Source organism: Fomitopsis serialis, assembly GCF_022376445.1.
Source record: "Fomitopsis serialis strain Sig1Antser10 chromosome Unknown B0H18scaffold_1, whole genome shotgun sequence".
Taxonomy (NCBI): Eukaryota; Fungi; Basidiomycota; class Agaricomycetes; order Polyporales; family Fomitopsidaceae; genus Fomitopsis; species Fomitopsis serialis.
Genome location: NW_025954961.1, coordinates 1,354,968 through 1,381,594, shown reverse-complemented (window position 1 = coordinate 1,381,594; position 26,627 = coordinate 1,354,968). Strand labels below are relative to the sequence as shown.

Here is a 26,627-nt window from a genome sequence, read left to right as displayed (position 1 = left end):
GAGGTACGACGATGACAGGGAGAGTCATAGGGACAAGGACAGGGAGAGGGAGAGGGATAGAGACCGCGACCGGTATCGCGATGACCGACATCGCGACGACCGCGACCGCGACCGCCGGCGAGACTACCGCGATGACCGCAGAGATGACCGCGACCGCGACCGCCGACGCTCCCGCTCGAGGGACCGCAAGCCGCGCGAACGCTCTCCCCCGAAAGCACCCCCGCCAGAGACGAAGGCCACCACACCACCTGTGGAGGACGAAAAGCTGAAGTCGAAGCGAGCCAAGCTCGAAGCCTGGAAGAAAGAGCGGGAGGCGAAGAAAGCTTTGGATGAGGCGAAGGCGAAGGCGATGGCATTGGCGGGCAAGTCGGCTCCAGGTGCGTGCATACAGTATCATCGGAGTATTCGTGATTTCACACCACTTGATCGTTTGTGCAGTGCCGGCTGCAGCACCCACCAAGGCCTCGGTCCAGCTCAACCGCTCAGCACTTAGTGGTCTTGGGCTGAAGGGCTTGCCGGTCAAAACCGATGTGCTGAAGGCGTCGAAGCTGGCCGCCATCGCAATGGACGACTCGGTGGAGACAAAGCGTAAGCTGGAGACGCTCGACCTCCCGGACGTCGACATGTCGATGACTGATGGTCAGGAGAATGTTGGCAACCTCGAGGAGGACGATGACGAAGACGTGGCTCACCCTAGCGAGAAAGTCAAGGCCGAGGAAACTATAGATGCTATGGAAGAGGAGGAGGATGAGGTCGACCCGCTTGACGCCTTCATGAGCGGCGTCAAAGAGGAGGTGAAGAAGGTCAACCTAGAGGACCTGAAGAAGATGAAAGTTAATGGTAGCGGTCGTATGCGCCTCGACAACAGCGCATTGGATGACGGTGCCGACGACGTGGACGGTCCCGAAGTCGACGAGCTTGACGCCACGGACCTCAACCCAGAGGATATCCTTGCTCTCGCAGCGAAGAAGGCAAAGAAGAAGGAGCTCGCCGCTGTGGATCATTCCCGCGTTGCCTACGAGCCGTTCCGCAAGGAGTTCTACGCCGCACCTCCAGACGTCGCCGCAATGACCGACGAGGAGGCCGACCTCCTCCGGCTTGAGTTGGATGGCATCAAGATTCGGGGAGTTGACTGTCCGCGGCCTGTCGCGAAGTGGAGCCACTTCGGTCTCCCTGCTAGCTGGTGCGCATATACTCACGCTTTCGCAACTGCCATTGTATTCTGATCACCTTTCGCAGTCTGGAGGTCATCAAGAAGCTAAACTACACCGCTCCTACGCCTATCCAGGCTCAAGCTGTACCTGCAATCATGTCCGGTCGAGACGTCATTGGTGTAGCGAAGACAGGGTCAGGAAAGACCATCGCGTTCCTTCTACCACTCTTCCGACACATCAAAGACCAGCGACCACTAGACCAAATGGAAGGTCCAATGGCAGTCGTCATGACGCCTACCCGAGAGCTTGCAGTCCAAATACATAGGGAATGTAAGCCTTTCCTTCGTGTCCTGAATCTTCGCGTAAGTCTCTTCTTTTGCGTTCCGTGATGCGAGCCGGGTGCTGATGTTCAAATGCAGGCTGTATGTGCTTATGGTGGTTCACCGATCAAGGATCAGATCGCAGAGATGAAGAAGGGTGCGGAAATCATCGTCTGTACGCCTGGTCGCATGATCGACTTGTTGACTGCCAACTCGGGCCGTGTCACTAACCTCAAGCGCGTTACGTACCTCGTCCTTGACGAAGCCGACCGGATGTTCGACATGGGCTTCGAACCTCAGGTCATGAAGATCGTCAACAACATCCGTCCCGACCGGCAGACCGTCCTCTTCTCCGCAACCTTCCCGAAGCAGATGGATTCGTTGGCACGCAAGATCCTGCGGAAGCCGCTCGAGATCACGGTCGGTGGCCGGTCTGTCGTTGCTCCCGAGATCGACCAGATCGTTGAGGTCCGGGATGAAGACTCCAAGTTCAACCGGCTTTTGGAGATACTCGGGCAGACGTACAACGAGGACCCCGAATCGCGGACACTCATCTTCGTTGACCGCCAGGAAGCCGCCGATAACCTCCTGCGCGAGCTCATGCGCAAAGGCTACCTGTGCATGTCCCTGCACGGTGGCAAGGACCAGGTCGACCGCGATTCGACCATCGCCGACTTCAAGTCCGGTGTCGTGCCCATCGTCATTGCGACGTCTGTGGCCGCGCGTGGCCTCGACGTCAAACAGCTGAAACTGGTCATCAACTACGACGCGCCGAATCACATGGAGGACTATGTCCACCGCGCAGGCCGTACCGGGCGCGCAGGCAACAAGGGCACATGCGTCACCTTCATCACGCCCGAACAAGATAGGTACTCCGTTGACATCTATCGTGCACTGAAGGCTAGTGACGCGAACATGCCCAAGGAGCTTGAGGACTTGGCTAACGGTGAGTTCGTCTATATAGCATCATGCCGATCCACAGAATGCTCAACGGTCGTCGTCCAGGATTTCTTGAGAAAGTCAAATCCGGAAAGGCGAAGGCAGCAGGCTCAGGCTTCGGTGGCAAAGGTCTTGACCGACTTGATCAGGAACGTGACGCTAAGGAAAAAGCTGAGCGCAAAGCGTATGGTGAACCGGAAGAGGAGAAAGCCACCGAAGAGGCGGCGGCGGCGACGAAGGCGGCGCCTGTTGATGATATGACCTTCGGCAGCTTCAAGGTCGAAGTCAAGCGCGGTCCCGCTCCGGACTCGTCGAAGGGCCAGCTTGGCGTTGCGGGTGCTGCGGCTGCGGCTCGTCGCCTCGCACAGGCCAAAGAGGAGGAGAAGCTGCAGAACTCGCTTCGTGCCGCGGAGGAAGCGGCGGCGCGTGCGGGCAAAGATACCGCTGCGCACAAGCAAGCACTCAGCGTGGTGGCGAAATTGAACGCGCAGCTGAGGGCGCACAAGCTGGTCGCGCAGTCGCAGGTTGGGCACGAGGATCTTGGGAAGAAGTCGAACATCGACGCGACGGAGTTCCATGCTATCATACCTATCAACGACTACCCGCAGAAGGCGAGGTGGCGTGTCACGAACAAGGAGACCATGGTGCAGGTGCGTTGCGAGTGCCTCTTGCTGTCGTTCTGTATGCTGACCTGGCTATAGCTCATCGATATGACTGGAGCCTCGGTGACCAACAAAGGTGAGGAAGTGTACTGAACGTCACTTCTGTTTGACTGACAGTTATCGGTGCATCGCAGGTATCTATTACGAGCAGAGCAAAGAGCCTCCCCCCGATGGCCCGCCCAAGCTGCATCTTCTCATCGAGTCGAATGAGGAATGGAGGGTAAGCTCTTGCATCACGTCTCGCTGGGCCGTAACACTCATATCGCTGTTCAGGTCGAGCAAGCGGTGCGTGAGATCAAGCGTTTGCTTGTTGAGGCTTCTGCGGCTGCCTTGCAGGCAGAGATGCGTAATCCCACCGCCACTGCTGGTCGGTATAGTGTAGTCTAGTTCTTCGTGTCGCTTCATACCTATCCGGCATCATACACCGTTTGACCTGGAGCAGACCAACGAGAGATGATTTGCATGTGTAAGTAATGGCCGTAGACTGGCGGTGGCGGGCGCCCCAGATGTCGCCGGGCCGGCAGGTCGCCGTTGGGTGAAGGCTCCGTGATAAATGCAACGTGTGATGGGTGTGTGACGTTGCCCTTACTGGGGGCAATTCATGTCACCCGGATGTCACGGGCAGTCGAAAAGCTTTGCCAGAAGTGGTGGAAAATTCACGCTTCGCAAAGAGAATCCCCCAAATTGCGTTGTTCCATAAAAATGTCCACGACACGCAGCACAGGATTTCCTAGCTTGCTAACTTACAGCGGTGCATCCCAATTCGAGGCGGTCACACCGCGGGAAAGATCGTCGTAACCGTGGGAAGATGGCCCGCCGATGCTGGGTGGTTGAGTCGCGAGCGTTGACAAACCTGGACGAAGCAGGCCGTTCGCGTCGGACGCATCGCTGTGAGTGCCGAGTACGCGGACATTCTGGCGATTTCGCTCTGTTCTGTGTCACACATTGATCACCGCGAATGTAGGTGTGACAGCGTAGCTTCGGAGAGAATACTCACTGCTATATGCTAGCCGGTCGCTCACCAACTTGCAATAACACGAGCGAAGGCGACTGGAACGCCCCTGCTTGGCGAAATGCACCGGATCAGCGAATGGGTCGCAGACGGAATCGATGAGATACGCTTTCGAGGCGACGGATGACCGACCTTGTGCGCACGTCGCACGGAACGCGAATCCGATGACTTGCGCCGCAATAGTCATCCGCTCCGAGTATAAATGGACCGACTCCGGTGGTAAGGGCACCTCTCCGCCCCGCTACGCCTCCGAACCTCCTTGCGGTCGCGATGTCTGACAGCCAAGATGCAGCATCTCCGGCGAGCAGGGCGTCCAGCACCAAGACTGCAGCAGGTGCAGACTCTGGGCCCAGACGCTCGGGGGCAGCAGACACTCTGAAAGAGCCACTGAAGGGTGGTGAGGGCGATTCTGCTATTCCTGCGGACACGAAGGTATGCCACTTGCTGCGAGACGCACGTGTAGCGCTCACAGCGAGACCGACCTTAGCAAGAGGCACTGGAGAACGCGGAGGAGGACTGGGCGCACGATCCCGCAAATCCTCGCAATTGGAAGTTTGGAAAAAAGTGGACCATGACCGCAATCGTACGAAGCTCGTCATATCGCTGTACGTTCGAATACTGACGCTTGAACTTATGACACATAGGTTTCGTTGTACACCTTCATTACACCTCTTGCCAGTTCCATGATGGCTCCAGGTTTACCGCAGATAGCTGAACACTACAAGATCACGAACGAAACCGTCACAGCCCTGACGCTCAGTATCTTCTTGCTGACCTTTGCCATCGGGCCGTTGTTCTTTGGACCCATCTCCGAGATGTACGGTCGTACATGGGTCTATCACATCGCGAATCTGCTTTTCCTGGCATTCAACCTCGGGTGCGCGTTCTCCGACACGATCGGTATCCTCCTGGGCTTCCGATTGCTCGGTAAGGTTGTGCTTATCACGATTATTCGTTCTCCCGGCTAATACACATCTAGCTGGCTTCGCAGGCAGTGCGCCTATCGCATGCGGCGGTGGAACTGTCAGCGACCTGTTCTCCGAGAAGGACCGCGCGTCGGCCATGGCAGTCTTTTCACTGGGTCCTCTGATCGGCCCTGTTGTGGGTCCTATTGCAGGCGGCTTCATTGCGCAGACAATCGGCTTCAAGTACGTGTTCATCGTAATTGCCGCACTTTGCGGCGTGGGGGCGGTATTAGGTATACCGTTCCTCCGGGAGACATACCACCCTACAATCCGCCTGCGTCGGGCTAAGCGTGCAAGCGACCCAGAGAAGGTGGCGGAAGCGCACCCGCACCTCATCAAGGAGCATAGTGGAAAGCTGCATAGGATCCGCGTCGACCTGAGCCGGCCATTCATTCTTCTCACAACAAGCTATGTTTGCTTCCTGCTTAGTCTGTACATGGCTCTGTGAGTATGACCGATAACCTTTCAGCGTGCAGATCTGACCAGTCGTTTTTCAGCATATACGGTTAGTGCTTGCATCTGACGTGTGTTTCGCACGTAATGACTGGCGACTAGGCATCTACTACCTGATGTTCACGACCTTCCCTGGTGAGCGCTATGAGACGTCCTCCTGGTGTTCTGCAACTCACCTTTCTTCTAGACCTGTTCACGATCGATTATGGCTTCGGCATCGGCGTCAGCGGTCTGGCCTACATCGGCTTAGGGCTGGGATTCGTGTTGGCTACTGTGGTCGGTGCCAGCGTTGCCGACTCAATATACCACAAAGTATGTCTTCTCACGACCCAGCCGACTCATATCTAACAGCAAATTATTGCCGTTTACAGCTTGCTCAGCGTAATGGAGGGAAAGGGACACCGGAGATGCGCATACCCGCCCTCATCTTTGGATCATTATTCGTGCCAATAGGCCTCTTGTGAGTGGATCTCACTCGGACGTTGCTGCTGCTGACTCTCTTATGTAGTTGGTACGGCTGGTCAGCGCAGGCACATACCCACTGGATAATGCCCATCATCGGTTCCGGCATTTTCGGGTTCGGTATGATGACCACATTGTGAGTAGTGGCTCCCTCTCGGACAATGTACGGACGGACTGACGCCCTGCCTAAGCCTTCCCATACAACTGTACCTCGTAGATTCGTTCGCCTATGCTGCGAGTGCACTAGCAGCAGCTTCTGTGAGTCGTCCGATCCCTCGCCCTCACACGTACCCTCTAACTCGCGTGTAGGTCTTCCGTTCGATGCTAGGCTTTGCGTTCCCCCTCTTCGGCCAGCAGATGTTCGACGCGCTGGGCTACGGAGGCGGCAACTCCCTGCTCGCGGGGCTCGGCATCGTCATCGGCATACCCTTCCCCATCTGGCTCTACTTCTCGGGCGAGCGGATACGCGCCAAGAGCTCGCTTTCACGATGATTTCGCTCACATCAGCATTCCTTGCGTGCTCTTAGAGGAGCAGGGACGTTCATGATCTTTTTTTTTTTACGATAATAGACTTCGGGAATCCGTGTGCACGCCCATCATTTGACAACCTAGTAGCATGACCATACGTATAATACCACTTCGCATACATCCTGTACAGTTGCAGCGTGTCATCAGAGTATCAGTAACCCATGAACATGAATGGAAGCACTGCCGTGAGGGACTAACGGTTGGGAGACTGTCTTTGTCTTCGGTCGTACCCAGGCCGTATGCTTGATTCAGCTGGTGCACTGATCTTCTGAAAACGGTTTCGACCAAATGTACCGTTTCAGTGGTGATCTTTCGACTCGAGACGCGTACGACCGATTTGCGAACAGTCAGGAGGAGTCGCGCGATCACTAACTCCAAGCGGCTTTACACTAAAAATGCAAGACAGTCACTGAACCATGCTAGCTTATGAGAATAGCTGCACCCGCCGCAGCGGAATTGACGGGCGAAAAGCCTCTCTACTTACTCTCAGGCTACAAGCCCAACCCAATTCGGCAAGTGCTGGGGCGGGTGCGCCTCGGTGTTGCTCCATTGGGAAGTTCCTGCTTCGATCGCATAAGGCTCGTAAGTGTATACACCTGCGAGTGAATGCACCACGAAATCGTCCTTCGTACATACAGTAATGTACCGGTCCTTGAAACACTCAAATCTTTCTCGGCCTACCACATCTGTTGAACGTGTCGTACCCAAGATCGGACCACATATACGTTTTGTATCACTCTGTATGAGTATATAAATTATTCTACATTCTTATCCATGCAGAGGCTCTGTGACAGCACGGAGATCAGTTCAAAATTCTCTTATCGGTGGCGGGACCAGTCCTTGAAACACCTGCCTAAAATGGCAACTTTTGTGAGTGCATGTCAATGCTTCGGCAGCTATGCAGTCATATTCATCGCAAATAATACTGCTCAGTCGGGCCAGTGAAGACGAAGGAATGTATAGTGATTGCTCTGAACTTCCTGGTGATAGCTCACAATCGCCAGTGCAAGGGATTTCGTACAACGTCTGGTTGATATAAGCGCCACTTACCATATCGGGCAACAGAATGTCGTGAAACACGAGTTTCGGGTTTCTCGACACACTGTATGGGCTTCTGTGCTCGTACCATTGAACTGAATATCTAGGAGATGTAATAAAGTGTCATTCTATTTATCATGATTTTCTGGGGCCTCAGAGGTTCAGTGAAAATGAGTGAAGTCGATTTGTTTCAAGGACCCGTAGTGTTTCAAGGACCGGTACATTACTGTACATCTTCCATCGCAAATTCAGAGCTCAAAAGCTAGGAATGCGTTGCAAAAGACGACGCCAGCAAGATTCGAACTTGCGCCCTCAAAGAGGAACAGATCGTTTCGGTTCAGTTCATGTTTGGACCTTCAATTCTAATCTGTCGCCGTAACCACTTGGCTATGGCGCCTTGACAAATAGAAGCTAAGGCCGCTATACATATACTCAGCGCTTTTGACCAGAGCTCAGGCTAAATGAGGGCCGAGCCATATGTACTTGCCTACTGACGCTGAACCGGTAATGCAATCACGTTTGCATTACTGTCCTGCACCCGCAACACAAAGGGTTTTCCCATTTTAACCTGCTAGACTTAGTTCCATACATCTTGAGCACACCCTTAAATATTTCAAGGCCAGAAGGAGGGCGGGAACATGTCGTCTGCACGTCTGCAAATGAGCGACTGTGTTCGCCCGCCAAAACTGGCGCTGCAGAATAGGCGCTGAAATCGCACCTTTCGATTTTTCCTGAGGTGCACAGAGCAGGTAGCTCTTAATGCGTACGAGAGAATAGTAAGACAGCATGTGGCGACATGATGCACATTTTTTGGTGCGCACACGGAGGAAAAAACCCGCCAGTTTGCATTATTGTACCGTTTGCATTACCGGTTCAGCGTCAGTACCACTGGCACAGTACTTACGCTTATGTACATAGTTTATGTTACAGCTCGTTGGGTGTCGAGTAAGTCATAAATTCGTTGTTATACAGCTGCACTCAGGGACTCTAGCTGTATGAGCGGCACCATAGCAAGACCTATAACGCGTCTAACCACGGCGCCGTACCGAAACTTGATTGAGGCTTCGTAGCAAAAGCTGGGGCCTACGTTCGGGACAGCGAGACCAGGCTGACTCTGGTAGCTCGTCATGAGTAGGTCAGTGCACGTTCAGCAAAGATGCCTATAAACACGGAATAACCCCTACTAGGTACCATCGGAACGAATATGAGGGAGACCTCACCGCACCACGTTCGCGCAACTTGAAACGTTTCGGCCTCCCCGAAAAGGCCTGTTAACACAATTAGAGCCAGGCTGTCAGCGTGTCGTTGGCGTGTCGTGCTTCCGGGTCCAGTCACATCAGATCTTCAGACACCGTGTCCGGGCGGTTGATGGGCGGCCCCAAGAGTGATGCGGTGCCATAATTCAATGGAGCTCCTGAGCGGGTATAGTCGGATCTACACGTCTGCGGGAGGCGGTGAGTGACCGTGTCGGTAGGCGGCTGATCGCCCTTGGGCTTGTACATAAAGGAGGGGGGACTCGGGATACATACGATATAAACCTCGCTGGAGACAGCAACTTCAGTCTGCTCCGAGTCATCATGCAAGTCAATATACGCGACATCACCAAAGATACGGCCAAAGGTCCGACTGTGAAACAGCACAGCGAATTCTACTTCGCTGACGGGAATGCAATCTTCTTAGTTCGTGACGCCACTAACTTGCATTTACGCACACTCACATAAAACCATAACAGGTCGAAGACGTACTCTTCAACGTTCATAGATATTTCTTGCATCGAGACTCTCCTGTCTTCCGGGATTTATTCTTGTTACCACAAAGAGGAGGTGGCGAGGGGCAAGTTGATAACAACCCTATCCGCTTAGACGGAACAAGGAGCATTGACATGGAACGCTTCCTGTCAATTCTGTACCCGCCGTAAGCCCTTTTAACCGTCATGCGACACGCACCCCTCAATGTGTATCTGCAGGCGCATCGGTCATTACGACCTAAAAACAACGGATGAGTGGGCATCGGTCCTCGAGCTGGCTCACAAGTGGCAGTTCGATTCGATCTGCGAGCTAGTCGCAGATCGGCTACCTCAAGTAGCCTCGCTTGTGGATCAAATCATCCTGGGGCGGCGGTATGGGCTCGAAGAGATGTTACTCAGCGCACGCGTACGATTATGTGAGCGCGAGGCACCCATTTCTCTGGAGGAGGGTCGTCGGTTAGGACTGGATGAATGCATCGTCGTCGGTGAAGTCCGACAGAAGGCACGATCCAACTTATTCGCAACGACCGCCATGAAATTCGACGAATGGGATGTTCGAATGCTGCAGGAGGCATTCCAAGTATTAGATACATAAATAAACCCGGCATCAACGCCGCACTTACCTCTCATACTAGCCAAAGTGTATGATACATCTCGCCTATACCCCCATACTCGGCGGCCGGCCAGGACGATCGCTTTGTGGAAGATGATCGAGTAGTAACTCTAACCGTGAGTACTCCGTCTTGGATGGGGAACTCTCACACCTAAGGTTGGTTAAGACAGCAAACTGAGGAGCTCGTGCTCATGCGGCAGAACACGTATACTGATCGGGGCGCAAGACTCGAACCTACGCTTAGAGAAATCCGATGCGTCATTGATCCAATCGCAACTTCGAGAATCTGCCAACGAAAAGGTCATCAACATGATCCAAGCACTGATAACAGACATCAAACCTGTTCTACAAGTAATACACATCATCGACTGCCACTCGCGCCAAAGCTTCCTCTGCCCTTGAATCCAGAGCTTGCGCCGCTTTCTTCCGCAAGTCGCACACGCTTCTCCACCTCGTTCACTCTACTCTCGACTTCCTTCACGGAGCCATCGATCCAGAGCAGGCTCATGAGGTGACTACTCAGAATCTCGCCTATCTGGCTCAGTGCATCCTCGTTATTCTGCGAGACACCGTCGGCAGGGAGAGCAAGGGTGTTCACTGCATCGATCATTTGCGTCAGCGAGCCGGACAGGTCGTCTAGGTGGCCATGTAGTTCGGTGGCAAGCGTGTAACTGGTATTGTGGGTAGAGGCTGTCAGTTACTGTCAATGGATAATAACGCGAGGCAAAACTGACTTCTTGTCACGCTCAGTATCAGCAGGCCCGGTGTCAAGCGCACGTAGATTGCTGCTCTGGCCGCCGAGGATTTCTTCTGTCGACCTCTCGTATGCCTCCAGCGTGGAAATAAGTTCCTTCTGCTGCTGCTCGATATGATCAAGCGACTGATCAATATCATTTTGCTCCTGTTCTGCGGCGGCGACGAAGTTGAACAATGCGGCGAGCTTGTTGCCGAAAGGTAGATTCAGACTGAGTGACAGTATCAATGAGCCTGAGTACGTACGTTGTTGCCGTTCTCGACGAGTGCACGGTCCCACACTGCGACTTCGCTAGCAAACTTGTTGAATTCGCGTACATGGATGTCCAGGTCAGCCGACCACTTGTTGACGATCTCCTCGATCGTCTTTCCCCGTAGCATAGATGGCGGAGGTACCGCTATTGCAGTGGATGCCGCTGCGGGCGCACCTACAAATAATAGTCACGGTCAACTTTGGCAGGCAAAATGCAGTGTACATGCCTGGTGCAGCCTTGTCCCCTTCCTTCGGCACAGTGCTAACGCCCAGCGAGAACGCAGTCGAAGGAACTACTCATGGTTGACTATTTAGCTCTTGGCGGGAATTGTGAGATTACCTACCCGGTGCTGCATCCTTTCTCTCTGCTGAGGCTGCATCCTTGTTAGAATCCTTAGCGGCCCCCAAGAGGTTAAACCCTGGCAGAGTCGTGGCTGCACAAGAATAAGTCAGACCGACTACGTTCGAAGATATCGTTATAAATTACGCACGCGCGGCTGGTGCATCCTTCTTGTCGTCAGGCTTCGCAAAGAAGTTAGGTACTGCTGTAGACACTCCATTGGCACGGAGGACACATAAGTCACTGAATGCGCACATACATGAAGTGGTATTCTTCGACGCGTCCTTATCCTTATCGCCTGCCGTAGAAGCAGTGGTGGATGATGGCGCAGGCGTGCTGGGCTTGGCACCGAACAACCCGCCACCGAGAAGACCGCCACCAGCTGGTGCAGGCGTACTCGTTGTCACCGACGCAGCCGAACTCGTTGTCGCGTCCGCAGGTTTTGGTACTGAGCCAAACAAGCCTCCAGTGGGTGCGACGGCAGGGGCTACACGGTGAGAGAATGTGGTTAGCCCAGTCGTGTCCTTACGCCTAAGACTCGAGCTTACTGGTTGACAATGTCCCACTCGCGGCAGGCTGAGCAAAGACTGCCTATTCATCAACCATGGTTCAACTACGGAGTGTCGGAGACCGATAACTCACAGTTGCTGGGAGGGGGCTTGAGTGGTGCCGCCGGAGTGGCACCACCGCCACTTGCATTCCCGGCTCCAGGTGTCTGGTTAGTCGCACCAATATTTCCGAACAACCCGCCGCCTACAGCTGGAGTCGTCGCAGTGTTATTCGCGATTCCGAATAGTCCTCCTGACGCCGGGGCAGCTGCGTTCCCACTGGTGTTGCCAAAAATCCCGCCTCCCGTCCCTCCTGTCGAGGTCCCTGTAGTTCCACTTGAGTTGCCGAGAATACTGCTACAAGAAGACTCACCAGTCGTGTTGACGTTGCCAAACAAGCCACCCCCGGTAGCTGGCTTGGGGGCATTGCTCCCAAAAATACTACCGCCGGCTAGCACGCATACGTGAGTTTGTCTATAATCACAAACATCAGGACTCGTACCGCCTCCAAATAAGCCTCCGCCACCTGACGGGGCCGTATTGGTTCCGCCTCCGCCGAAAAGGCCCCCGCCGCCGCTGTTGGCAGCTGTATCGATAATGAGACCTCTATAAGAACATACTATGGCATATCCTATCTCACCCCCAAACGCGGAGCCCCCGAACAGGTTCGTGCTGGCACCAGAGGTGCCGCCTGCAGGCGCTGCTGCACCCGGCGCTGTGTTTGAGGCAGCATTCTGGTTAGGATTGCCCCCGAAAGCACTCATAATCACCTCAGCCAAGCGTGCTATATAGAGCTTAGCATGTATTTCAGCACAAACACATAGCGAGTCAACTGACCGGCGTGAAGGTTCAATGTGAGAAGTGAAGGAGAGGTCGATGGCGGACGCGACGCGACTCCAAGGACCGACACAAGACGCGACCTGTTAGCACGTGCATCACGTTGAAGCCACAGCCGCGCAGTCTGCAGAGTTCGCGCTCAACGCGCGCCGCTTGCGAACTGCACCACGACATGCAGACCTAATGCAGACCTATCTTTCGACGCCTTCGAACGTCTAGACCACCGAGCTGCTCGTTTCTGCGGACATCTATACAAGGACTGCTGGATTTTTCTCAGAAACTATGGCCACTTATGATAACTTCGACGACTACAAGACTGGTACTGGTGTCTCCACTGCGGTCAATACAACAGATGATGCGTACATAGTCCTCGAACGCACGCGCAGCGATATGCCTCCCGGGTGGACACAGTACATTCACCCGCAAGGTTGGGCCTACTTCCGTAACGACGAGTTCAAGCTGGTTGTCGACGAAGACATTCACCAGCCAGAGATCCTGGCCAGCGTGAACGAGTACTGTCTCGCAAATCAAGCGTCGAATCTACCAGATGGACTGGAGGCATGCTTGCTAGGCTCCGCTGGAAGCTACTTCTATCTCATCATCGACCATACCCAGTGCCTCGCTGAGCATGCTGTTGCCAAACCGCTCAAGGATTGGGTTGGCTCGGAAGATGTGTCTATCTCAAATCGTAAGTCTGTTAACAATGCTGTTGATATTTGTCTCAGACGTACAGTACAGTACTCCGCCGTCGTAGGCTGTACTGGAACTTCGTTCAAGGGCACCCCTCTCATATGACCATGCCGCATAGAGCGTTGACAGAAGCTATCGACTCTGTCAGGGCGTACTACTTCGGTATTGTGCAATATCATGCGGTACATGTTAAGCGAACTCAAGCGTGCACAGATAACCTCATGTTTGGTGAACGTAGCGTCGTACCATTCTCAAAGGTTGAGAGTGACGACCTTCTCCGGCACTTGGAGGTGCCTCAAGGTGAGTGCTCGTCTTCAGTAGGTACTTTGTACCTACTTACTGTTACCCAACAGGAGCTACCATACGCGAGACATCGATGGTGGTTCTCGTCGCATGGATCCTTCGTGAAGTCTGCAAGTGTTGTGTCATTCGTTCATACGACCAAATCTCATATTCTGTGCAGACAGCTATCGTCACGCAGATGGCTACGGGAAGTACACATTCAATCAGCTTCGCACACATAGAAGGACTTCCGCCAGCCCGGCGTACGTGTCCAATAGCCCATCAATTGTTGCGAGCACATTGCTCCGCCTCCTTATAAATGGGCCTTTCTTTGGCATCCCGCAAACATATCTGGAACATATCCAACATGCCAGTGAATTTCGTGGACGTCTATCGAGTCTACATCAGAGCTGGAAGGAATATACGGATCAATTAGTTCGAGGATATTCGGATTTCATTCTCATAGTGAGCGGACAAGATGTCCTTGGATCCTTGTGGTAGTGCATGACTGATGTTCTATTGCTCGACTCAGTCAACTGTGCTGCTCTCGTACGTCGGCCCCTATGAGGTTGTACACGGTTATGCTGACTGAGGCAGAGCTACCGTCGGCCTGCTGTCTGTAGGAGATATTGCACAAATAGCGCGAGTATGCTCTATCATGGCAGCCTTCGCTTCCCTCGGCAGCATTGCTACTGGCGTATTCTTCGTGTGGCGACATCAGCGCGATACTCAAATATCAACAACGCGGACGGTACGTCATCTCTTACCTCTTGACAAAACCACCTGCATCAAGCCTCACGTTCATGTACAGTTCGCTTACATGAACAACGCTCACCGGAACACTTTTGGGTTACCTGGACATGCGCTGTTTCTGAGCCTTCCAGCGGTGCTACTCGTGTGGTCTCTGATCGGCTTCACGGTAGCGATTGTTGCGTATGCTCTGCAGCCCATCTCAAGTGACCCTGCGACCGACGTCGCATCGACCTCAGTCACTATTGCTACATTCTTCGCCGTGCTCATCTTCACAGCCCTGGCAATACACGTCTTCGGCAGGATGTGGAGATGGGAATCGCGCCTCTGGACACTCAAACTTGTAAAGTGACCATACCACTGCTAACGATGGCACAAAGTGACGAAGCTGGCATTGGACACAGCTGACTAGAATTCGACCAGATTGCTTATCGCGAGCGAAGACACGTGTAAGTAGTGAGCCCTTCTGTGAGTCGTCCATGATCCTACTATACCACGATGCCCTCGTTCATCCTGTTGAACAGCTGCTCCTTCCACGGGTCGCCCGGCCGGACATCATCTAGACATTCCTGCGAGAAGCCGACAGGGATGACGTTCATGATCGGCGGATCGATGCAGCAAACCATGACGAAGACCGCCCCCGATCCACCTTCGCGCTTGCATAGATCTGCTGCGTACTTCAGTTGCGACTGCATCTCCGCTTGCTTCTCTGGTTCGAATTCGCTGAGCGATGTGACCTCTGCTGCCGCGACGAAGAAATTTGTCTCCGTCCGCGTCGACGAGGGGCGGGGACGGACGGCGATTGTGAGCAGATCACGCTCGGCACGCGTTGGGTCGACGCAGAGATCGAGGGCACGGATGACGGAGTCAGAGAGGATGGGGCGGTGTTTCTGGCAGAAGTTTCGTAGAGACTTGTAATGTTCGACCGCATCTGTGCCCACTTGCGAATGCACACGCTGATTGATCTTGCAACGAGCCTTGTGGACAGGCCAAGCCGCCTTCTGGCACTCCTTACTCTGAGGAGCCGTAAGTATGCTAAGCATCACAGACGACATGCAGTACAGGGACATACACAGTACATATCGACTTTGCATGCTCCACACCTCGACATCCTGGCACCATCCAGCCGCGACTTGAAACAATGTTGGCATTGTGTGTTTCCTTTGCGTAGCGTCTCATCTGGATCAGAGGACTGGTGGGGGGTGGTGGGGGCAGGTGGTATACCGCCTGATTCGAGGAACTGGAGAAAATCATCCATGGAGGCGGTGGTTTAGGAGAGAAATTGTCACCCGGGCGTGTGCTGTAAGAGGGAGCAGTCGCTTTGCAGAGTAGGTATACGGCAGCCTTGGTGTAGCGTACACAGCATCTATGGCTAAAGAGGCGAACGATATCGGATGAAATGCAAGTAGCTTGACTCGAGCCGAGACTCTAAAAATCGAGATTGGCATGTATGAGGAACGGTCAGGTGATTTCAAGAGTCGCGTATTGGTCACGCGTAACACAACACGCCTCACGAACAGACAACACGAGTGAGAGTATGATACAACAGATTGGGAATAGTGTACAATGATGAGGAGCTGGGGAATATGCATTGCAACGTCGAGTAAGTCCCAGTGGTGCAGCGCGACGTATCATGTATTCGCAGACTCCTTCAGAGCAGGAGGCGGTTCCAGCGTCATGTCGAGTCTTGATGCCAGTTGTGTCAACTCCTCCTGAGATTTCGATCCTGTGGCGTCTAGGCAACGCCGTTAGTCATTCCGCTGCAACGCACAAGGAGGGAAGCATACTCCTCGCCGGATCGTCTACCAAGTTCCAATGCCTGGGTAGCCCCGAGCATTTCAGAACCGCGTAGTTGCTGACGCCTCCTTTCGACTTCTTTCATATCTTGAAGCTGGGGTAAAAGGCGGTCGACCTCCTTGTGGAGCTGAAGCGAGGCTACGTCAGAGACCTCTAGCTCTATATGACTTACAACTCACGAGCTTCGATCGAGCGGCGAACGACCTGTCATCGTATTTGCCAACTCCCGTCACTTCCGCCTTCATCCGCCTAAGCTCCTCAAACCACTTTGCCTCGTTCTCGCTCAGCTCCGGAGAGCCTTCTGCACCATAGACTGCAAGAGCGCGTCTGCTCGTGCCATGATCGCCTTCTGACTAGCCTGCAGTTCCTCCACTTTCTTGGCGGTACGATCGTGTCGATCGCCTTTCAACTGCGCCACCTTATCGAGCACCGCCTTGACCCGCTGCCTTTGTCGCTGTAGCTCCTGTATTTGCAGTTGCGCTCGTGTCTCTGCCACACGATGGCCGAGGACGACGTCGCGGATCTGGGATGTGATGTGCTCGGCCACTTTGCCTAGGTAGCGCAGCGTGTCCGGGGTGACCATGAATTCCGCGTTTGCATTCGGCGGTAGCGATAATCGAGCGTAGGCTGGTAAGCCCTTGGGGTTGGCAAGGATGGGAGGGATGGAGTACGATTCACTGCTCAATAGGTTGTCGTATGGAGCTGGCTCTAGAGCAGGTAACAACTTTGGTGATGGTGTTTTGTCTGTCTGTGCAGAGAACTCTGACGCCACAGAGTACGGAGTTTCTGAACGTAGATTGAGAGGGAATACCGTAAGGCGCATCGCGGCCGTCAAGATGAAGATGCTGTATGTCAAGTATACGTCGCCCGGCACCGATACACCTATAATAGGACTTGAAGACCTGCCCCGGACGTGAGATGCCGCGTACTCCAGCACAACAAACCAACTTACCTCGACTCGATGTCGAACGTGGAAATGATGGGCCGAACCTCGGTGCCTTTACATGTCTGGAGCGAAGTGTCCAAAGAGGTGCCGCCACTTTCTGATGAATCATCGCGAAGAGCAAGAGCCAGACCCCGTAGCAATGACTCGAATTGCAGAGCGTGGATTCCGAAGGCATGGTAGACATAGACTGTGTCTTGGTTGATAGGGTCAGGATATAACACTGGGTGATTCCCTTCGACAAGGTCCAAGAGCCGTTGGGATGCCGACGCGGCAACTTTCTGGAGGGTGGAGACAATTCCGAGGTCAACAGTCTCGTACGCAGCAAGCATTGGGAGATCGACATCAGCGCGCTGAATAGAGAGTCCACGTTAGCTTGAGTAAGTGAAATCTAAGAGGCGACCGACCTCCTTGTGCTCCCATCTCGCCTCAACCTTTTCTACGTCAAGATATACGTCCACCCGGCCATCCTGGAAAGACGCAAGCACAAGACCAAGTCGTTCAGTCTCGCCCGCGACGCCTTCCTCTACATCGCTACCAAAGGCCATGTAGGCAATGTCTGTGGCGTCGCCTCCTTCGCTGCCGTCGAGTGTTCTCGGGGACGGCTGAAGCAGAAAAGGGCCTTGCCGCACAGGAGGAGATTTGATCCCCCGTGGAGGATGCATTGAGACGGGGCGCGATATAGAGGGGTAGACTGTCCCCGGAGGCAGCTGTTTCAGGAGTGCTGTCACGTATCTGTGTTGGAAGTCATAGAGGTGTGCCAGCTTTCGTGACGAGGACCCTTCGCCTTGAGATTGGGACAGGTGCTCTTGTTTTGCAGCGACAAAACATTCAAGCGCATGGATGTAAGCAGAAGGAATCGCACTGCATGAAGTGAGAAGACGCGTTTAACCAACCGACGCGGCACTTACGCATTCTGCGGCATGTAAGGACAGATCGCGTAGATATCACCGCTTCTCATGATAGCGTAGACGGTGAGGGGTCCCCAGTCTGCCTTCCCTTTACCGAAGGCAAAGGAAGTGACTTCCCGTTCTGCCCCTTCGTCTGCAAGGAAGCTGTTCTTCTTCTTGTCTGGGACGAAAGACAGGACTTGCTGCGGCTCCTCCGGGTCTACTGAGATGTCGTACTCCCTGTGCAACACGAGCTAAGTTATGGTGAATGAGAGACTGAGGGGACATACCGTAGTTTGCCGTCGATAGTCATCACCATGAGAGTAGTGCCACCGTCGCCCCATGGATGCCATTCGATCTTCGCCACGGGCGCAGAGGAATTAGCTGCATGGTAGACCTGTCCCACTTGAAGAGACCTTGTTAGAGCTGGTATGTTAGGAGTATCCTTGTTTACAAGTAAACAGACGCACTTGCAGTCGATTGTGGCGGGGACCACTTTGTTGAAGCCGGCGCGAGGTAGGACCACCACTGCTACTTGGAAAGCTCCCGCCACAGCCAGAAGCTTTCCGTGAGGGCTGAGTGCCATCTGGTGTATCTCGAACTTAACGTTCGGGGTATGCAGGACCTGAGAAGGCGTCCATTCATGACTATTGGTGGCTACAACATAACGACAGTGCGCGCACCTTGTATGACTTGGGAGTAGCGCGGCCAAACTTCGTGTCAGCTAAAGTGGACATCCTAATCTCACTGCCTGCAGCAACGACAAGTTCCGAGTCCTTGATGACCATGACCTGTCGTCTGCCAGAGGGGGTCGGTCCATCGTGGCGAGGGTCGACATCCTTGAAGTCGGGGAGAGAACTGAGGGAGAGTGAGAGGGAAGCTTCACCATATCCTCCAAACCCAGAGATGCTCTTTGGGAGAGAGAAAATGGGATGGTCCTTGAGCAGCGCGTTCCAGTCGGGCTCCTTGTCTTTGTCCATTGCCGGGCAATGTCAGGGTCTGAGTGTTGGTCGCGTCCAAATACATCTCGATCGCGGTCATTCCTCGACGCGTCGATGCCCATAGCGGGCAATATTCACACGCCTACGCGTTGCATGCACGTCCTCCGCTTGCGCGTCCTCAGGCTGGACATACAGTCCCATAGCCGCCGCTCAGTCTGCACCGTCCCTCCATCTCACCGTTCACCCGCGCACCGACATGACATCCATTGGCACGGGCTACGACTTGTCCGCGAGCACGTACTCGCCGGATGGCCGTATCTTTCAGGTGAGGCTCTAACAAGACGCGTCGTGGAGTGCACTCACGTTCATACTACCTCGCCAAGGTCGAATACGCCAACAAGGCAGTTGAGAATTCAGGGTGCGTAACACCGCTCTCTTCAGGGACGGCATATTGATACGCCTGCTCCTCAGAACCGCCATCGGACTCAAGGTGAAAGACGGTGTCGTATTGGCCGTCGAGAAGATCATCCACTCGAAGCTACTCGTCCCAGAGGCCAACAGGCGGATACAGACAGTCGATAAACACATTGGTCTGGTATGTGTGCATGTGTTTGGTGGTATCCTTCCTGTGTACCGACCACGTTATGTTAGGCATCTTCAGGTCTCCTCGCAGATGGCCGACATCTGGCTAATCGTGCAAGAGACGAGGTTGCCAGTCTCTTCTCGATGTGGCGCTCACCTACGACAGTTCAGGTGAAGCGTCCACGTCTGCCTCTGCTGCGTCGCGCCGAGACTTACCGTATCTGCAGTCGCTGGTAGACCGCGTAGGGCTATATGTGCAGGCATATACGCTATACTCTTCTGTCCGTCCATTTGGCTGCAGTACTATCATTGGCGGCATAGACAAGAGTGGTCCAGCACTATTCATCATCGAGCCTAGCGGCGTTTCCTATGTACGTTCAAGTACTATTCAGACTCAACGTTGCGATCTCATATTATCCGACAGGGCTACCACGGTGCAGCAGTAGGGAAGGGACGGCAGTTGGCAAAGACTGAGCTAGAGAAGCTCAAGCTCGCGGAACTGTCAACACGAGAAGCCGTCTTTGAGGCGGCCAGAATGTACGTCATCTAGAACGTCGTGGACTGGCTTTGCGTCTTATGGCTTCTACTACTAGTATCTACCTCGTCCACGACGATGCCAAGGAAAAAGACTTCGAGCTCGAGCTGTCCTGGATCGGCGATGAGACGGGTGGCTTGCACTTACCCGTACCGAAGGATCTGTACGATGAGGCGTCGCGGAAAGCCAAGGAGAGCCTGGAGAACTTCGACTAGTAGATGTGCTAATTGTGTACTGTATTCGGACTTGCTGTTAACTCTCGTCGGATCTCAGCTGCAAGTTCAACGCACGCCCGCGTCTGAAACGAGATGCTTCGCAAGATAGGAAAACAACAGGGCGAAAGGATCCATCGTACGGGCTCATACAATCTGCTCTAGCTCTCGTGCAATTGCTAGATTCGCCGGATCAACTTTTCCTTCGGGATCTCGACCTTCTCCTCGCCTTTCTTCGCGAAAGTAGTGGTTCCCGCTGTCAAGTTTACTTGCCATCCACGCTAGCCGAAGAAGAACGTAAGGCTGATGAGCTGGCATGGATTGAATCAGGCTTACCTGTTTTGCGAAAGTGAGCAACTCGTTCTGAGTGGTGAAGAAGAGCAGCGTCCCAGCGTCCTTGAGTGGCAGACTCTCGTACGCCGCTTCCTCGCAACTTGCAATTTCGTTCCTGCAATACGGGCGTTCAGTGAGCTCGTTAGGTAGTCAGTGAGTGCACAGTGGACGCATACCTGATCGTGTCCATGAGACTGTCCACGAAGAACTTGTACTCCTCCGCCGGGGCCTCCTCGCGCGCTTTCCACACCTTGCTGTAGCTGCCCTCCATCAGCCAGCGCTCGAGGTTGACGGGGTGTTGGATGTAAGGGTTCGCTGTGAGCGTGTCTGCAGCGAGAGGAAGCGACTCGAGGGTGGTGTGAAAGTCGGCTATGCGGTTCTGCGTGAGGAGGCGGATGAGGTAGAGGCCGCGGATGGGGTATTCGCGCGGTGATGGGGGGAGAACGGAGCTGATGGCATACAGAGTGAGCTGGCCAGCATCATACGGTACGGACGCGGGGAGAAGCTAGGGTACATACCTGTAGTCATTGTAGAATGTCTGTAGTTGCGAGTAGTACCGATCGAAAGAGGGGATATCTCTTGACCGTATGCTGAAGAATGCGCCAATCTCCAGCACGTCACCTGGACAATAGTCAGAGTCCATGGGAAATGAAGACAAGCAACAAGCAAAAGGACGTACGGGCCATGACCATGTCTTCTAGGCTAGCATCACCCATCGGTACCAAGAGGCCCATTTCGCTCAAGGCTATCTATTGAAGTAGACAACATGTTTAGCTTCCCAGGTTTTACCAGCGTTACTACAGAGTGTGGTCACCTTAAGCCCGGCGAGCAGCGATGCGCACTTCTTGGGGTCAGACGGACGCGAGCTGAACGCCTGCTGCAATTGCTTGTACGAGGAGACAACCTGAGGCGGGGCCATGATTTCCGCGACAAAGAGACTTGGTAACAGTAAAACACGGATGGGGACGAGAAGGGGAACAAGGTTATGTGGCGGGGGTGTGCAGCAAGAGGTGCTGCTGAACAGATGCGTGCAGCCCGACGCGCGTCGAGACGCGTCACCTCTTCAGCCACAACCTCCCTTCCACCGCGCGTCCACCGTACCGCTCTCCCTCTTCATTCAATCTCTTCTCATTACACCACACAAGCCACTATGGAGACGATTGATATCAGCCGTTTGAAGTCAGGAGAGGTCAACCTTGGTGTAGGTAGCCCTTGCGGCTTCTCGATGTATTGCTCACGAAGACCGTGTGCAGACCTCCATTATGGCGGTCCAGTTCAAGGACGGCGTCGTAGTGGGCGCAGACAGTCGAACGACCACCGGAAGCTATATCGTGCGTACGCTAAATCCTCTAAACCGTCGCAGCTCTGATATCGTTGTATAGGCGAACCGTGTTACGGACAAGCTCACGCACGTCCACGACCGCATCTACTGTTGTCGATCAGGCTCCGCGGCCGACACGCAAGCGATTGCGGACTACGTCCACTACTATCTCCAACTATACGCGTGCGTTCCACTTATATACGCTGCACCTGGACCGTACCTCACCCTGCGTACAGACAAATGCACGGCGAACGGCCACCAGTCCACACAGCGGCGAGCGTGTTCGAGAAGTTCTGTTATGAAACAAGGACGGGCTCTCCGCAGGTATCATCGTAGCGGGGTGGGACAAGGAAGCGGGTCCCAGTGTCTACAACATTCCTCTCGGTGGAGGTCTCTTCCGGCAGCCATGGGCCATTGGAGGTGTGTAACTGACTACATGCTGCGTCGACATGGGTGCTAACCCTATGCAAACTACAAGGCTCTGGTTCTACCTACGTGTATGGTTACTGCGACGCGACATACCAGGATGGATGGGGCAGGGATGAGACGGTCGAGTTCGTCAAGAACAGTCAGTCTTTCATTCACCTCCGAACTCGGACGCTGACTGACGGGCTGTACAACAGCTCTCGCGCTGGCCATGTCAAGAGACGGCTCTCTGGTGGTGTATTCGCATGTGCGTGATCACCGAGGACAACGTTGAGCGACTCTTCGTGCCCGGAAACGAGCTCCCGAAGTTCTGGGAGGGCAAGGAAGTCTTGGGCATGCCAATACGAAGAAGACGGCAACGAACCGGTGCCAATGGCTGTAGAGGTATAACCCTCAGTGTATTTAGTCTACGTACTGCTGTCTCGCAACCATCGCATGTAGCGTTGTGCTTCGTGGATCCGCATTAGGGTCAATCTGCGAGTATCCGTACTTTCAATGTGCGCCCCATGGCCCAAGGTACTCCGGGCCTTCGATATCCCAACCCTGCCCCTCCCACATCCGAAGCCTCCAGAGCGCAACAGCGAGAGGAACCGTGTCTGCGCGTAGAAGTGTCTTCGCATTCGATCTCAGCAGAAATGCATGGCTGCCCTTCTCGTCACCGCGAACCCGGCCAGAGGCTTCTGGCAGCCTTGTCTCCTCCGATGCAGCATTGGGGTGTCCTTGCAGTCTGGTCATTTGAATCACCTCTCTCAACGTGCCGCCGCTCAATGTGAAGCAACTCTGTCAGAGACTTGTGGCAAGCCGCTCGCTGCTGCGGAGATGGGAACAGCGCAACACCGTTATATAGCGGCACTTTCGACTGAGGGAGGATGACAGATAGTTCGTCGTCTTCGAACGCGCCGGAGGTAGTCGTGGGCATCAATGTCGAGACAGGGAGCTGTGGCCGCCTATCCTTGCTGGGTGCCTCGGCGCTGGGTAGCGGTAATGATGACATGGATGGCTCGGGTCGTGCATTTGTAGCGGGGTTCCTGTTCACCGGGGGAACGACAAGCACTGCGGCCGCATCTTCTTGAGGAATGGTGCCGGACGCCTGTAGTTCCTTCCACTCGGTGCGGGTAAGTCTTCGAAGTAGCGGCGCGTCCGTTGCCCCCCAAGGCTTGCGTCTGAGGCGTTGCACCAATATGCGGAGCTCCTGGAGGACACGCACGCGTAGCAAGTGACTGATCTGCTCTTCCAGCCCAGATTGCACCCGAGCAGAGTGATGAAGCAGCCTTTCAACAGCTGTGAGCAGTTAGCTTCAGTATGTCAAACAAGTCGGCCGTAAGGACAACCAACACTTCTCTTTCATCGCCCTGATTGCGTCTCCCCGACAGGGGATATACACCCCAGAGCCTGGTCGTTGGTGCCTATACGCAGGGTGCTCGAGTGTGTCTGGAACTACGTTTACGATGGCTTTATGAGGCCCGGGCACTCGCTTTGCTGAAAGACGGATGAGGAATGCTGGATGTGTTGTCAGAACAGGACTCTCCTCAGATTACATCGACTGACCAGTTGGCAAATGACGCTCCCCCACCGCAGACACTCTCAAGGGAGTGGACAGCATCCGTACTGCAGGATTATGAGTCATGCACGTCAGAGCAGATGCAGCGGAAGACATACAATACGGGCTTGCCCATAGCTCCCTCTCTTCTTCGGTCATCGCGCGACGAAGCGCGTAGGCATCTGCGGAGCCGCGCTTCCTCTTACTGAGAATTCTCAAGCGTGGAGCAGGTTCTTTATGTCTGCGTGAACGAGAGATGGCCATGATAGGGCGGAGAGAGTCGAGAATTATGGACTGCGTCCGGCCTTTGGGAGAAAGTGGGGGACATGGTGGAAGAGGCCTTGGCTTGGGGGGCAGGCGCGCCGACTTGGGGTGTGGTCGTCTCTCTGGAGGGACAACCGGGGCTGGTTTCGTGCGGGTGGCTTGGAGGCGTTGTAACAGTCGCGGGACGAGACGAGGCATGCTCTAATATTGCTCCAGTCTTTCCCTCAGCCACAGCCGTGAAGCTGATCGCGCTGTCGCGTCACGTGAGGAAGGCTCGTTGAGAGCGTCGGTCGTCCGACTCATTTCGACGACGACGACGAAGCTGCACTGAGGCTGCACTGGTCGTTGATCCGTGTTGCTGTGTGCTGAGCATCTAATGTGCTGGTCCTTTGCCATCATGCGGCGGCCCCTCATGCAAGTGCGATGGATCGACCGGCCAATCAGAGAGGCTGTCTTTGTCTATCGCTACGGGCGTCAATGAAGGCAACATCGCCCGTATGCTCTGCAGCTGCCCGTCTACTTATATACATACATAATCTAGGAACAAGCACGCTGAGGCTATCAGCGGACCATTACACTCTTGCACTCTATCTAGGAACCTATCTGCCAATCCGGCACCCTGCCCAGGTCCGATGCTCATGCACCTGCCGCTCGGCGCACCACGATAGTTGAAGTGCCCGGACCGCAACATGCCTTTGAACACCGCAGCTATAAAGCCTTGGAAGCGCTCTCCTGGAAGCGGTCACTCTTCTCTCCCTTCAAGGATGGGCATTGACATTGCATCCTACTCGAACGAGCCTGTCACCCTCGCTATTGTGGGGTGCGGCAGCAGGGGCAAGGTCCGCAGTATCCATCTTTGTCTTTGTACGGATCACCCATGTGCGAGCAATGGAACAGGCGTACAGCGCATATGCTATCGGCGAGCCAACCAAATGCAAGGTCGTCGCTGTCGCGGAGCCGCGCCCGAAGACACGAAAGCTCATGACTGAGGCTCACCTGGTCGACAAGACTCTCACCTTCGAGTCCTGGCAAGACCTACTGAAGGCATCTGAGGAGACGGTCAAGACGGTCGGGAAACGTCTGGCTGACGCCGTCATCATCGCAGTACAGGATCGCATGCACTTGGAAGTGACGCTCGCCTTCGCGGAGCAAGGGTATCATATCCTCTGCGAGAAGCCTATGGCGACTAGCATTGAGGACTGCATTAAGATGGAGGCGGCCGTAAAGAAGGCCAACATCATCTTTGGGATGGGACATGGTACGTCGCGAGGTGCTAGAGCACACTGAGCAGCTTGTTGACACAACGCAGTCTTGCGTTACTCCCCATACAACAAAGCCGTGTCCGAGTTCGTGTTGTCCAGGGAGCTCGGGCAGCTAGTCAATGTCGTTCACGTGGAACCTGTCGGGTACTTCCACTATGCGCATTCATACGTAAGAGGGAACTGGTCGAAAGAAGAGGAATGCAGCTTCTCCCTCATGACCAAGAGCTGCCAGTGCGTCGCACCAATTCTGAATTTGTATCTTTGTTAACAGGCTTTCAGTGACATCGACCTTTTGTGCCACTGGCTGAGCCCGGGGACACCTAAGCGTGTTTCTTCCTTTGGCTCACTATTGCATTTCCGGAAGGAGTCAAAACCGAGGGAGGCTGGTGATGCGAAGCGGTGCTTCGACTGTGCTTACGAGCGTACATGTCCATACAGCGCGAAGAAGAGTGAGTCGCCTCCTCGCCTTCTCAGTACCAGTCCGTGTCGATCATAACACTACATGCAGTCTACCTGGAGCCGCTGTCAAAGGGTCAGATCGGCTGGCCGGTCGCCACGATCGTCGATGGCATTCCTGACATCGAGAATGTGACGTCCGCTCTGCAACACGGCTCGTATGGTCGCTGTGTATACGAGCACGACAACAACGTCTGCGACAACCAGGTCAGCCTCTACGATATAATGCTGTACCGCCTGACATCGACCCGTTCTCAGGTAGTAAACCTCGAGTTCTCCAACGGAGCGACGGTCTCCTTCACCATGATCGCGCAGACCGAGCGCATCTGCGAACGGCAGAGCCGGCTGCACTTCTCGCACGGCGAGATCATCGGCGACATGAACACCTTCACCGTGACCGACTTCCGCACGGGCAAGACGACGCACCACGCGCCCAAGAGCGAGGGCGGCAACCACGGCGGCGGCGACATCGGGCTCATCCGCACGTTCGTCGAGGCGGTGCGCACAGGGCAGCAGGAGCTGCTCGGCACGAACGTGAGCGAGGTGCTGAAGAGCCATTTGACCGTCTTCGCGGCGGAGCAGAGCAGGCGGATGGGACGGTGTGGATTGTGAGAAGTTGAGCAGGAGGCGAAGCTAGGGTACTGGCTTGAATGTGCATCTTCTCTATTTGTGCTTGTATCTTCCTCTTGGCATCGGTTGTCTTGTGGTCATAATGGACTATAAGGATTTGCGTGAATCCAGGATACCACATGGATGGCATTGCATCCGTGGATCGCAAT

The 26,627-nt window shown here is 54.4% G+C and overlaps 11 protein-coding genes and 1 non-coding gene across 12 annotated transcripts; 7 read left to right on the top strand and 5 right to left on the bottom strand.

Annotated features, from left to right (window-relative positions):
• Nucleotides 1-623: 623 nt before the first annotated feature.
• B0H18DRAFT_866574 (P-loop containing nucleoside triphosphate hydrolase protein) lies at nucleotides 624-3,462 on the top strand (the record flags this gene model as incomplete). Its single annotated transcript, XM_048039791.1, has 7 exons — nucleotides 624-1,183; nucleotides 1,240-1,516; nucleotides 1,574-2,420; nucleotides 2,480-3,063; nucleotides 3,115-3,151; nucleotides 3,210-3,295; nucleotides 3,349-3,462. The coding sequence occupies 7 exons, from the start codon at nucleotides 624-626 to the stop codon at nucleotides 3,460-3,462; spliced, it is 2,505 nt and encodes an 834-aa protein (XP_047901363.1).
• Nucleotides 3,463-4,318: 856 nt separating this feature from the next.
• B0H18DRAFT_967699 (multidrug resistance protein 4) lies at nucleotides 4,319-6,759 on the top strand. Its single transcript, XM_048043435.1, has 11 exons — nucleotides 4,319-4,519; nucleotides 4,575-4,670; nucleotides 4,732-5,014; nucleotides 5,067-5,496; nucleotides 5,550-5,557; nucleotides 5,608-5,640; nucleotides 5,693-5,817; nucleotides 5,877-5,965; nucleotides 6,014-6,103; nucleotides 6,159-6,225; nucleotides 6,277-6,759. Exons 1-11 carry the CDS (start codon nucleotides 4,358-4,360, stop codon nucleotides 6,457-6,459), a joined length of 1,566 nt encoding a protein of 521 aa, XP_047901362.1. The 5' UTR covers nucleotides 4,319-4,357; the 3' UTR covers nucleotides 6,460-6,759.
• A 1,057-nt stretch (nucleotides 6,760-7,816) lies between these two features.
• On the bottom strand, nucleotides 7,817-7,930 carry B0H18DRAFT_t4. Its single transcript has one exon. It is a non-coding gene; the product is annotated as a tRNA-Ser (tRNA).
• A 982-nt stretch (nucleotides 7,931-8,912) lies between these two features.
• B0H18DRAFT_18687 (uncharacterized protein) lies at nucleotides 8,913-9,939 on the top strand. Its single transcript, XM_048037020.1, has 3 exons — nucleotides 8,913-9,212; nucleotides 9,266-9,447; nucleotides 9,500-9,939. Exons 1-3 carry the CDS (start codon nucleotides 9,111-9,113, stop codon nucleotides 9,873-9,875), a joined length of 660 nt encoding a protein of 219 aa, XP_047901361.1. The 5' UTR covers nucleotides 8,913-9,110; the 3' UTR covers nucleotides 9,876-9,939.
• A 315-nt stretch (nucleotides 9,940-10,254) lies between these two features.
• B0H18DRAFT_949844 (Nsp1-like C-terminal region-domain-containing protein) lies at nucleotides 10,255-12,520 on the bottom strand (the record flags this gene model as incomplete). The annotated part of the gene is made up of 12 exons (XM_048041924.1): nucleotides 10,255-10,564; nucleotides 10,628-10,833; nucleotides 10,893-11,044; nucleotides 11,079-11,192; nucleotides 11,244-11,333; nucleotides 11,391-11,444; nucleotides 11,499-11,726; nucleotides 11,788-11,826; nucleotides 11,882-12,112; nucleotides 12,161-12,228; nucleotides 12,252-12,373; nucleotides 12,428-12,520. The coding sequence occupies 12 exons, from the start codon at nucleotides 12,518-12,520 to the stop codon at nucleotides 10,255-10,257; spliced, it is 1,707 nt and encodes a 568-aa protein (XP_047901360.1).
• Nucleotides 12,521-12,776: 256 nt separating this feature from the next.
• Nucleotides 12,777-15,101, top strand: B0H18DRAFT_18585 (uncharacterized protein). Its single transcript, XM_048037015.1, has 9 exons — nucleotides 12,777-13,312; nucleotides 13,363-13,614; nucleotides 13,668-13,727; nucleotides 13,778-14,061; nucleotides 14,129-14,145; nucleotides 14,194-14,347; nucleotides 14,408-14,689; nucleotides 14,751-14,814; nucleotides 14,871-15,101. Exons 1-9 carry the CDS (start codon nucleotides 12,907-12,909, stop codon nucleotides 14,936-14,938), a joined length of 1,587 nt encoding a protein of 528 aa, XP_047901359.1. The 5' UTR covers nucleotides 12,777-12,906; the 3' UTR covers nucleotides 14,939-15,101.
• Nucleotides 15,102-15,794: 693 nt separating this feature from the next.
• Nucleotides 15,795-18,990, bottom strand: B0H18DRAFT_967670 (uncharacterized protein). The gene is made up of 9 exons (XM_048043434.1): nucleotides 18,660-18,990; nucleotides 18,447-18,601; nucleotides 18,267-18,392; nucleotides 17,998-18,216; nucleotides 17,494-17,950; nucleotides 17,096-17,439; nucleotides 16,451-17,045; nucleotides 16,323-16,430; nucleotides 15,795-16,270 (listed from the first exon to the last, which is right to left on the bottom strand). Exons 1-9 carry the CDS (start codon nucleotides 18,954-18,956, stop codon nucleotides 16,082-16,084), a joined length of 2,490 nt encoding a protein of 829 aa, XP_047901358.1. The 5' UTR covers nucleotides 18,957-18,990; the 3' UTR covers nucleotides 15,795-16,081.
• Nucleotides 18,991-19,105: 115 nt separating this feature from the next.
• B0H18DRAFT_967667 (20S proteasome subunit) lies at nucleotides 19,106-20,323 on the top strand. The gene is made up of 7 exons (XM_048043433.1): nucleotides 19,106-19,242; nucleotides 19,301-19,335; nucleotides 19,389-19,512; nucleotides 19,569-19,670; nucleotides 19,727-19,870; nucleotides 19,924-20,036; nucleotides 20,093-20,323. The coding sequence occupies exons 1-7, from the start codon at nucleotides 19,174-19,176 to the stop codon at nucleotides 20,247-20,249; spliced, it is 744 nt and encodes a 247-aa protein (XP_047901357.1). The 5' UTR covers nucleotides 19,106-19,173; the 3' UTR covers nucleotides 20,250-20,323.
• B0H18DRAFT_967666 (proteasome 26S subunit) lies at nucleotides 20,324-21,608 on the bottom strand. The gene is made up of 6 exons (XM_048043432.1): nucleotides 21,394-21,608; nucleotides 21,259-21,328; nucleotides 21,098-21,200; nucleotides 20,756-21,028; nucleotides 20,583-20,694; nucleotides 20,324-20,527 (listed from the first exon to the last, which is right to left on the bottom strand). The coding sequence occupies exons 1-6, from the start codon at nucleotides 21,496-21,498 to the stop codon at nucleotides 20,426-20,428; spliced, it is 765 nt and encodes a 254-aa protein (XP_047901356.1). The 5' UTR covers nucleotides 21,499-21,608; the 3' UTR covers nucleotides 20,324-20,425.
• A 10-nt stretch (nucleotides 21,609-21,618) lies between these two features.
• B0H18DRAFT_1205751 (nucleophile aminohydrolase) lies at nucleotides 21,619-22,600 on the top strand (the record flags this gene model as incomplete). The annotated part of the gene is made up of 7 exons (XM_048036148.1): nucleotides 21,619-21,780; nucleotides 21,833-21,910; nucleotides 21,962-22,083; nucleotides 22,137-22,195; nucleotides 22,225-22,320; nucleotides 22,379-22,468; nucleotides 22,524-22,600. Exons 1-7 carry the CDS (start codon nucleotides 21,730-21,732, stop codon nucleotides 22,598-22,600), a joined length of 573 nt encoding a protein of 190 aa, XP_047901355.1. The 5' UTR covers nucleotides 21,619-21,729.
• A 218-nt stretch (nucleotides 22,601-22,818) lies between these two features.
• B0H18DRAFT_1112679 (uncharacterized protein) lies at nucleotides 22,819-24,130 on the bottom strand (the record flags this gene model as incomplete). The annotated part of the gene is made up of 5 exons (XM_048032851.1): nucleotides 22,819-23,053; nucleotides 23,106-23,607; nucleotides 23,662-23,826; nucleotides 23,875-23,934; nucleotides 23,986-24,130. 5 exons carry the CDS (start codon nucleotides 24,128-24,130, stop codon nucleotides 22,819-22,821), a joined length of 1,107 nt encoding a protein of 368 aa, XP_047901354.1.
• Nucleotides 24,131-24,447: 317 nt separating this feature from the next.
• B0H18DRAFT_967662 (uncharacterized protein) lies at nucleotides 24,448-26,574 on the top strand. Its single transcript, XM_048043431.1, has 6 exons — nucleotides 24,448-24,969; nucleotides 25,028-25,388; nucleotides 25,440-25,623; nucleotides 25,672-25,841; nucleotides 25,901-26,055; nucleotides 26,107-26,574. The coding sequence occupies exons 1-6, from the start codon at nucleotides 24,820-24,822 to the stop codon at nucleotides 26,458-26,460; spliced, it is 1,374 nt and encodes a 457-aa protein (XP_047901353.1). The 5' UTR covers nucleotides 24,448-24,819; the 3' UTR covers nucleotides 26,461-26,574.
• The last annotated feature ends 53 nt before the right edge of the window (nucleotides 26,575-26,627 follow it).

What these genes read in the sequence shown, in the direction of transcription:
- B0H18DRAFT_967666 (XM_048043432.1), bottom strand. Translation starts at nt 21,498, where the DNA reads ATGGCCCCGCCTCAGGTTGTCTCCTCGTACAAGCAATTGCAGCAGGCG. An exon ending in AGAAGACATGGTCATGGCCC is followed by an intron (nt 21,201 to 21,258) that starts GTACGTCCTTTT and finishes ACTATTGTCCAG; the next exon opens with GTGACGTGCTGGAGATTGGC. An exon ending in AGTCTCATGGACACGATCAG is followed by an intron (nt 20,695 to 20,755) that starts GTATGCGTCCAC and finishes CCCGTATTGCAG; the next exon opens with GAACGAAATTGCAAGTTGCG.
- B0H18DRAFT_967670 (XM_048043434.1), bottom strand. Translation starts at nt 18,956, where the DNA reads ATGGACAAAGACAAGGAGCCCGACTGGAACGCGCTGCTCAAGGACCAT. An exon ending in CCCGCCACAATCGACTGCAA is followed by an intron (nt 18,393 to 18,446) that starts GTGCGTCTGTTT and finishes AGCTCTAACAAG; the next exon opens with GTCTCTTCAAGTGGGACAGG. An exon ending in CCTTACATGCCGCAGAATGC is followed by an intron (nt 17,951 to 17,997) that starts GTAAGTGCCGCG and finishes CACTTCATGCAG; the next exon opens with TGCGATTCCTTCTGCTTACA.
- B0H18DRAFT_967699 (XM_048043435.1), top strand. Translation starts at nt 4,358, where the DNA reads ATGTCTGACAGCCAAGATGCAGCATCTCCGGCGAGCAGGGCGTCCAGC. An exon ending in CTATTCCTGCGGACACGAAG is followed by an intron (nt 4,520 to 4,574) that starts GTATGCCACTTG and finishes GACCGACCTTAG; the next exon opens with CAAGAGGCACTGGAGAACGC. An exon ending in GTGCACTAGCAGCAGCTTCT is followed by an intron (nt 6,226 to 6,276) that starts GTGAGTCGTCCG and finishes ACTCGCGTGTAG; the next exon opens with GTCTTCCGTTCGATGCTAGG.
- B0H18DRAFT_967667 (XM_048043433.1), top strand. Translation starts at nt 19,174, where the DNA reads ATGACATCCATTGGCACGGGCTACGACTTGTCCGCGAGCACGTACTCG. An exon ending in TCGATAAACACATTGGTCTG is followed by an intron (nt 19,513 to 19,568) that starts GTATGTGTGCAT and finishes ACGTTATGTTAG; the next exon opens with GCATCTTCAGGTCTCCTCGC. An exon ending in GCTCACCTACGACAGTTCAG is followed by an intron (nt 19,671 to 19,726) that starts GTGAAGCGTCCA and finishes CCGTATCTGCAG; the next exon opens with TCGCTGGTAGACCGCGTAGG.
- B0H18DRAFT_967662 (XM_048043431.1), top strand. Translation starts at nt 24,820, where the DNA reads ATGCCTTTGAACACCGCAGCTATAAAGCCTTGGAAGCGCTCTCCTGGA. An exon ending in GGTGCGGCAGCAGGGGCAAG is followed by an intron (nt 24,970 to 25,027) that starts GTCCGCAGTATC and finishes GCAATGGAACAG; the next exon opens with GCGTACAGCGCATATGCTAT. An exon ending in CTCATGACCAAGAGCTGCCA is followed by an intron (nt 25,624 to 25,671) that starts GTGCGTCGCACC and finishes ACAGGCTTTCAG; the next exon opens with TGACATCGACCTTTTGTGCC.
- B0H18DRAFT_18585 (XM_048037015.1), top strand. Translation starts at nt 12,907, where the DNA reads ATGGCCACTTATGATAACTTCGACGACTACAAGACTGGTACTGGTGTC. An exon ending in ATGGATCCTTCGTGAAGTCT is followed by an intron (nt 13,728 to 13,777) that starts GCAAGTGTTGTG and finishes TATTCTGTGCAG; the next exon opens with ACAGCTATCGTCACGCAGAT. An exon ending in AAATATCAACAACGCGGACG is followed by an intron (nt 14,348 to 14,407) that starts GTACGTCATCTC and finishes GTTCATGTACAG; the next exon opens with TTCGCTTACATGAACAACGC.
- B0H18DRAFT_18687 (XM_048037020.1), top strand. Translation starts at nt 9,111, where the DNA reads ATGCAAGTCAATATACGCGACATCACCAAAGATACGGCCAAAGGTCCG. An exon ending in ACGGGAATGCAATCTTCTTA is followed by an intron (nt 9,213 to 9,265) that starts GTTCGTGACGCC and finishes AAACCATAACAG; the next exon opens with GTCGAAGACGTACTCTTCAA. An exon ending in CTGTCAATTCTGTACCCGCC is followed by an intron (nt 9,448 to 9,499) that starts GTAAGCCCTTTT and finishes GTGTATCTGCAG; the next exon opens with GCGCATCGGTCATTACGACC.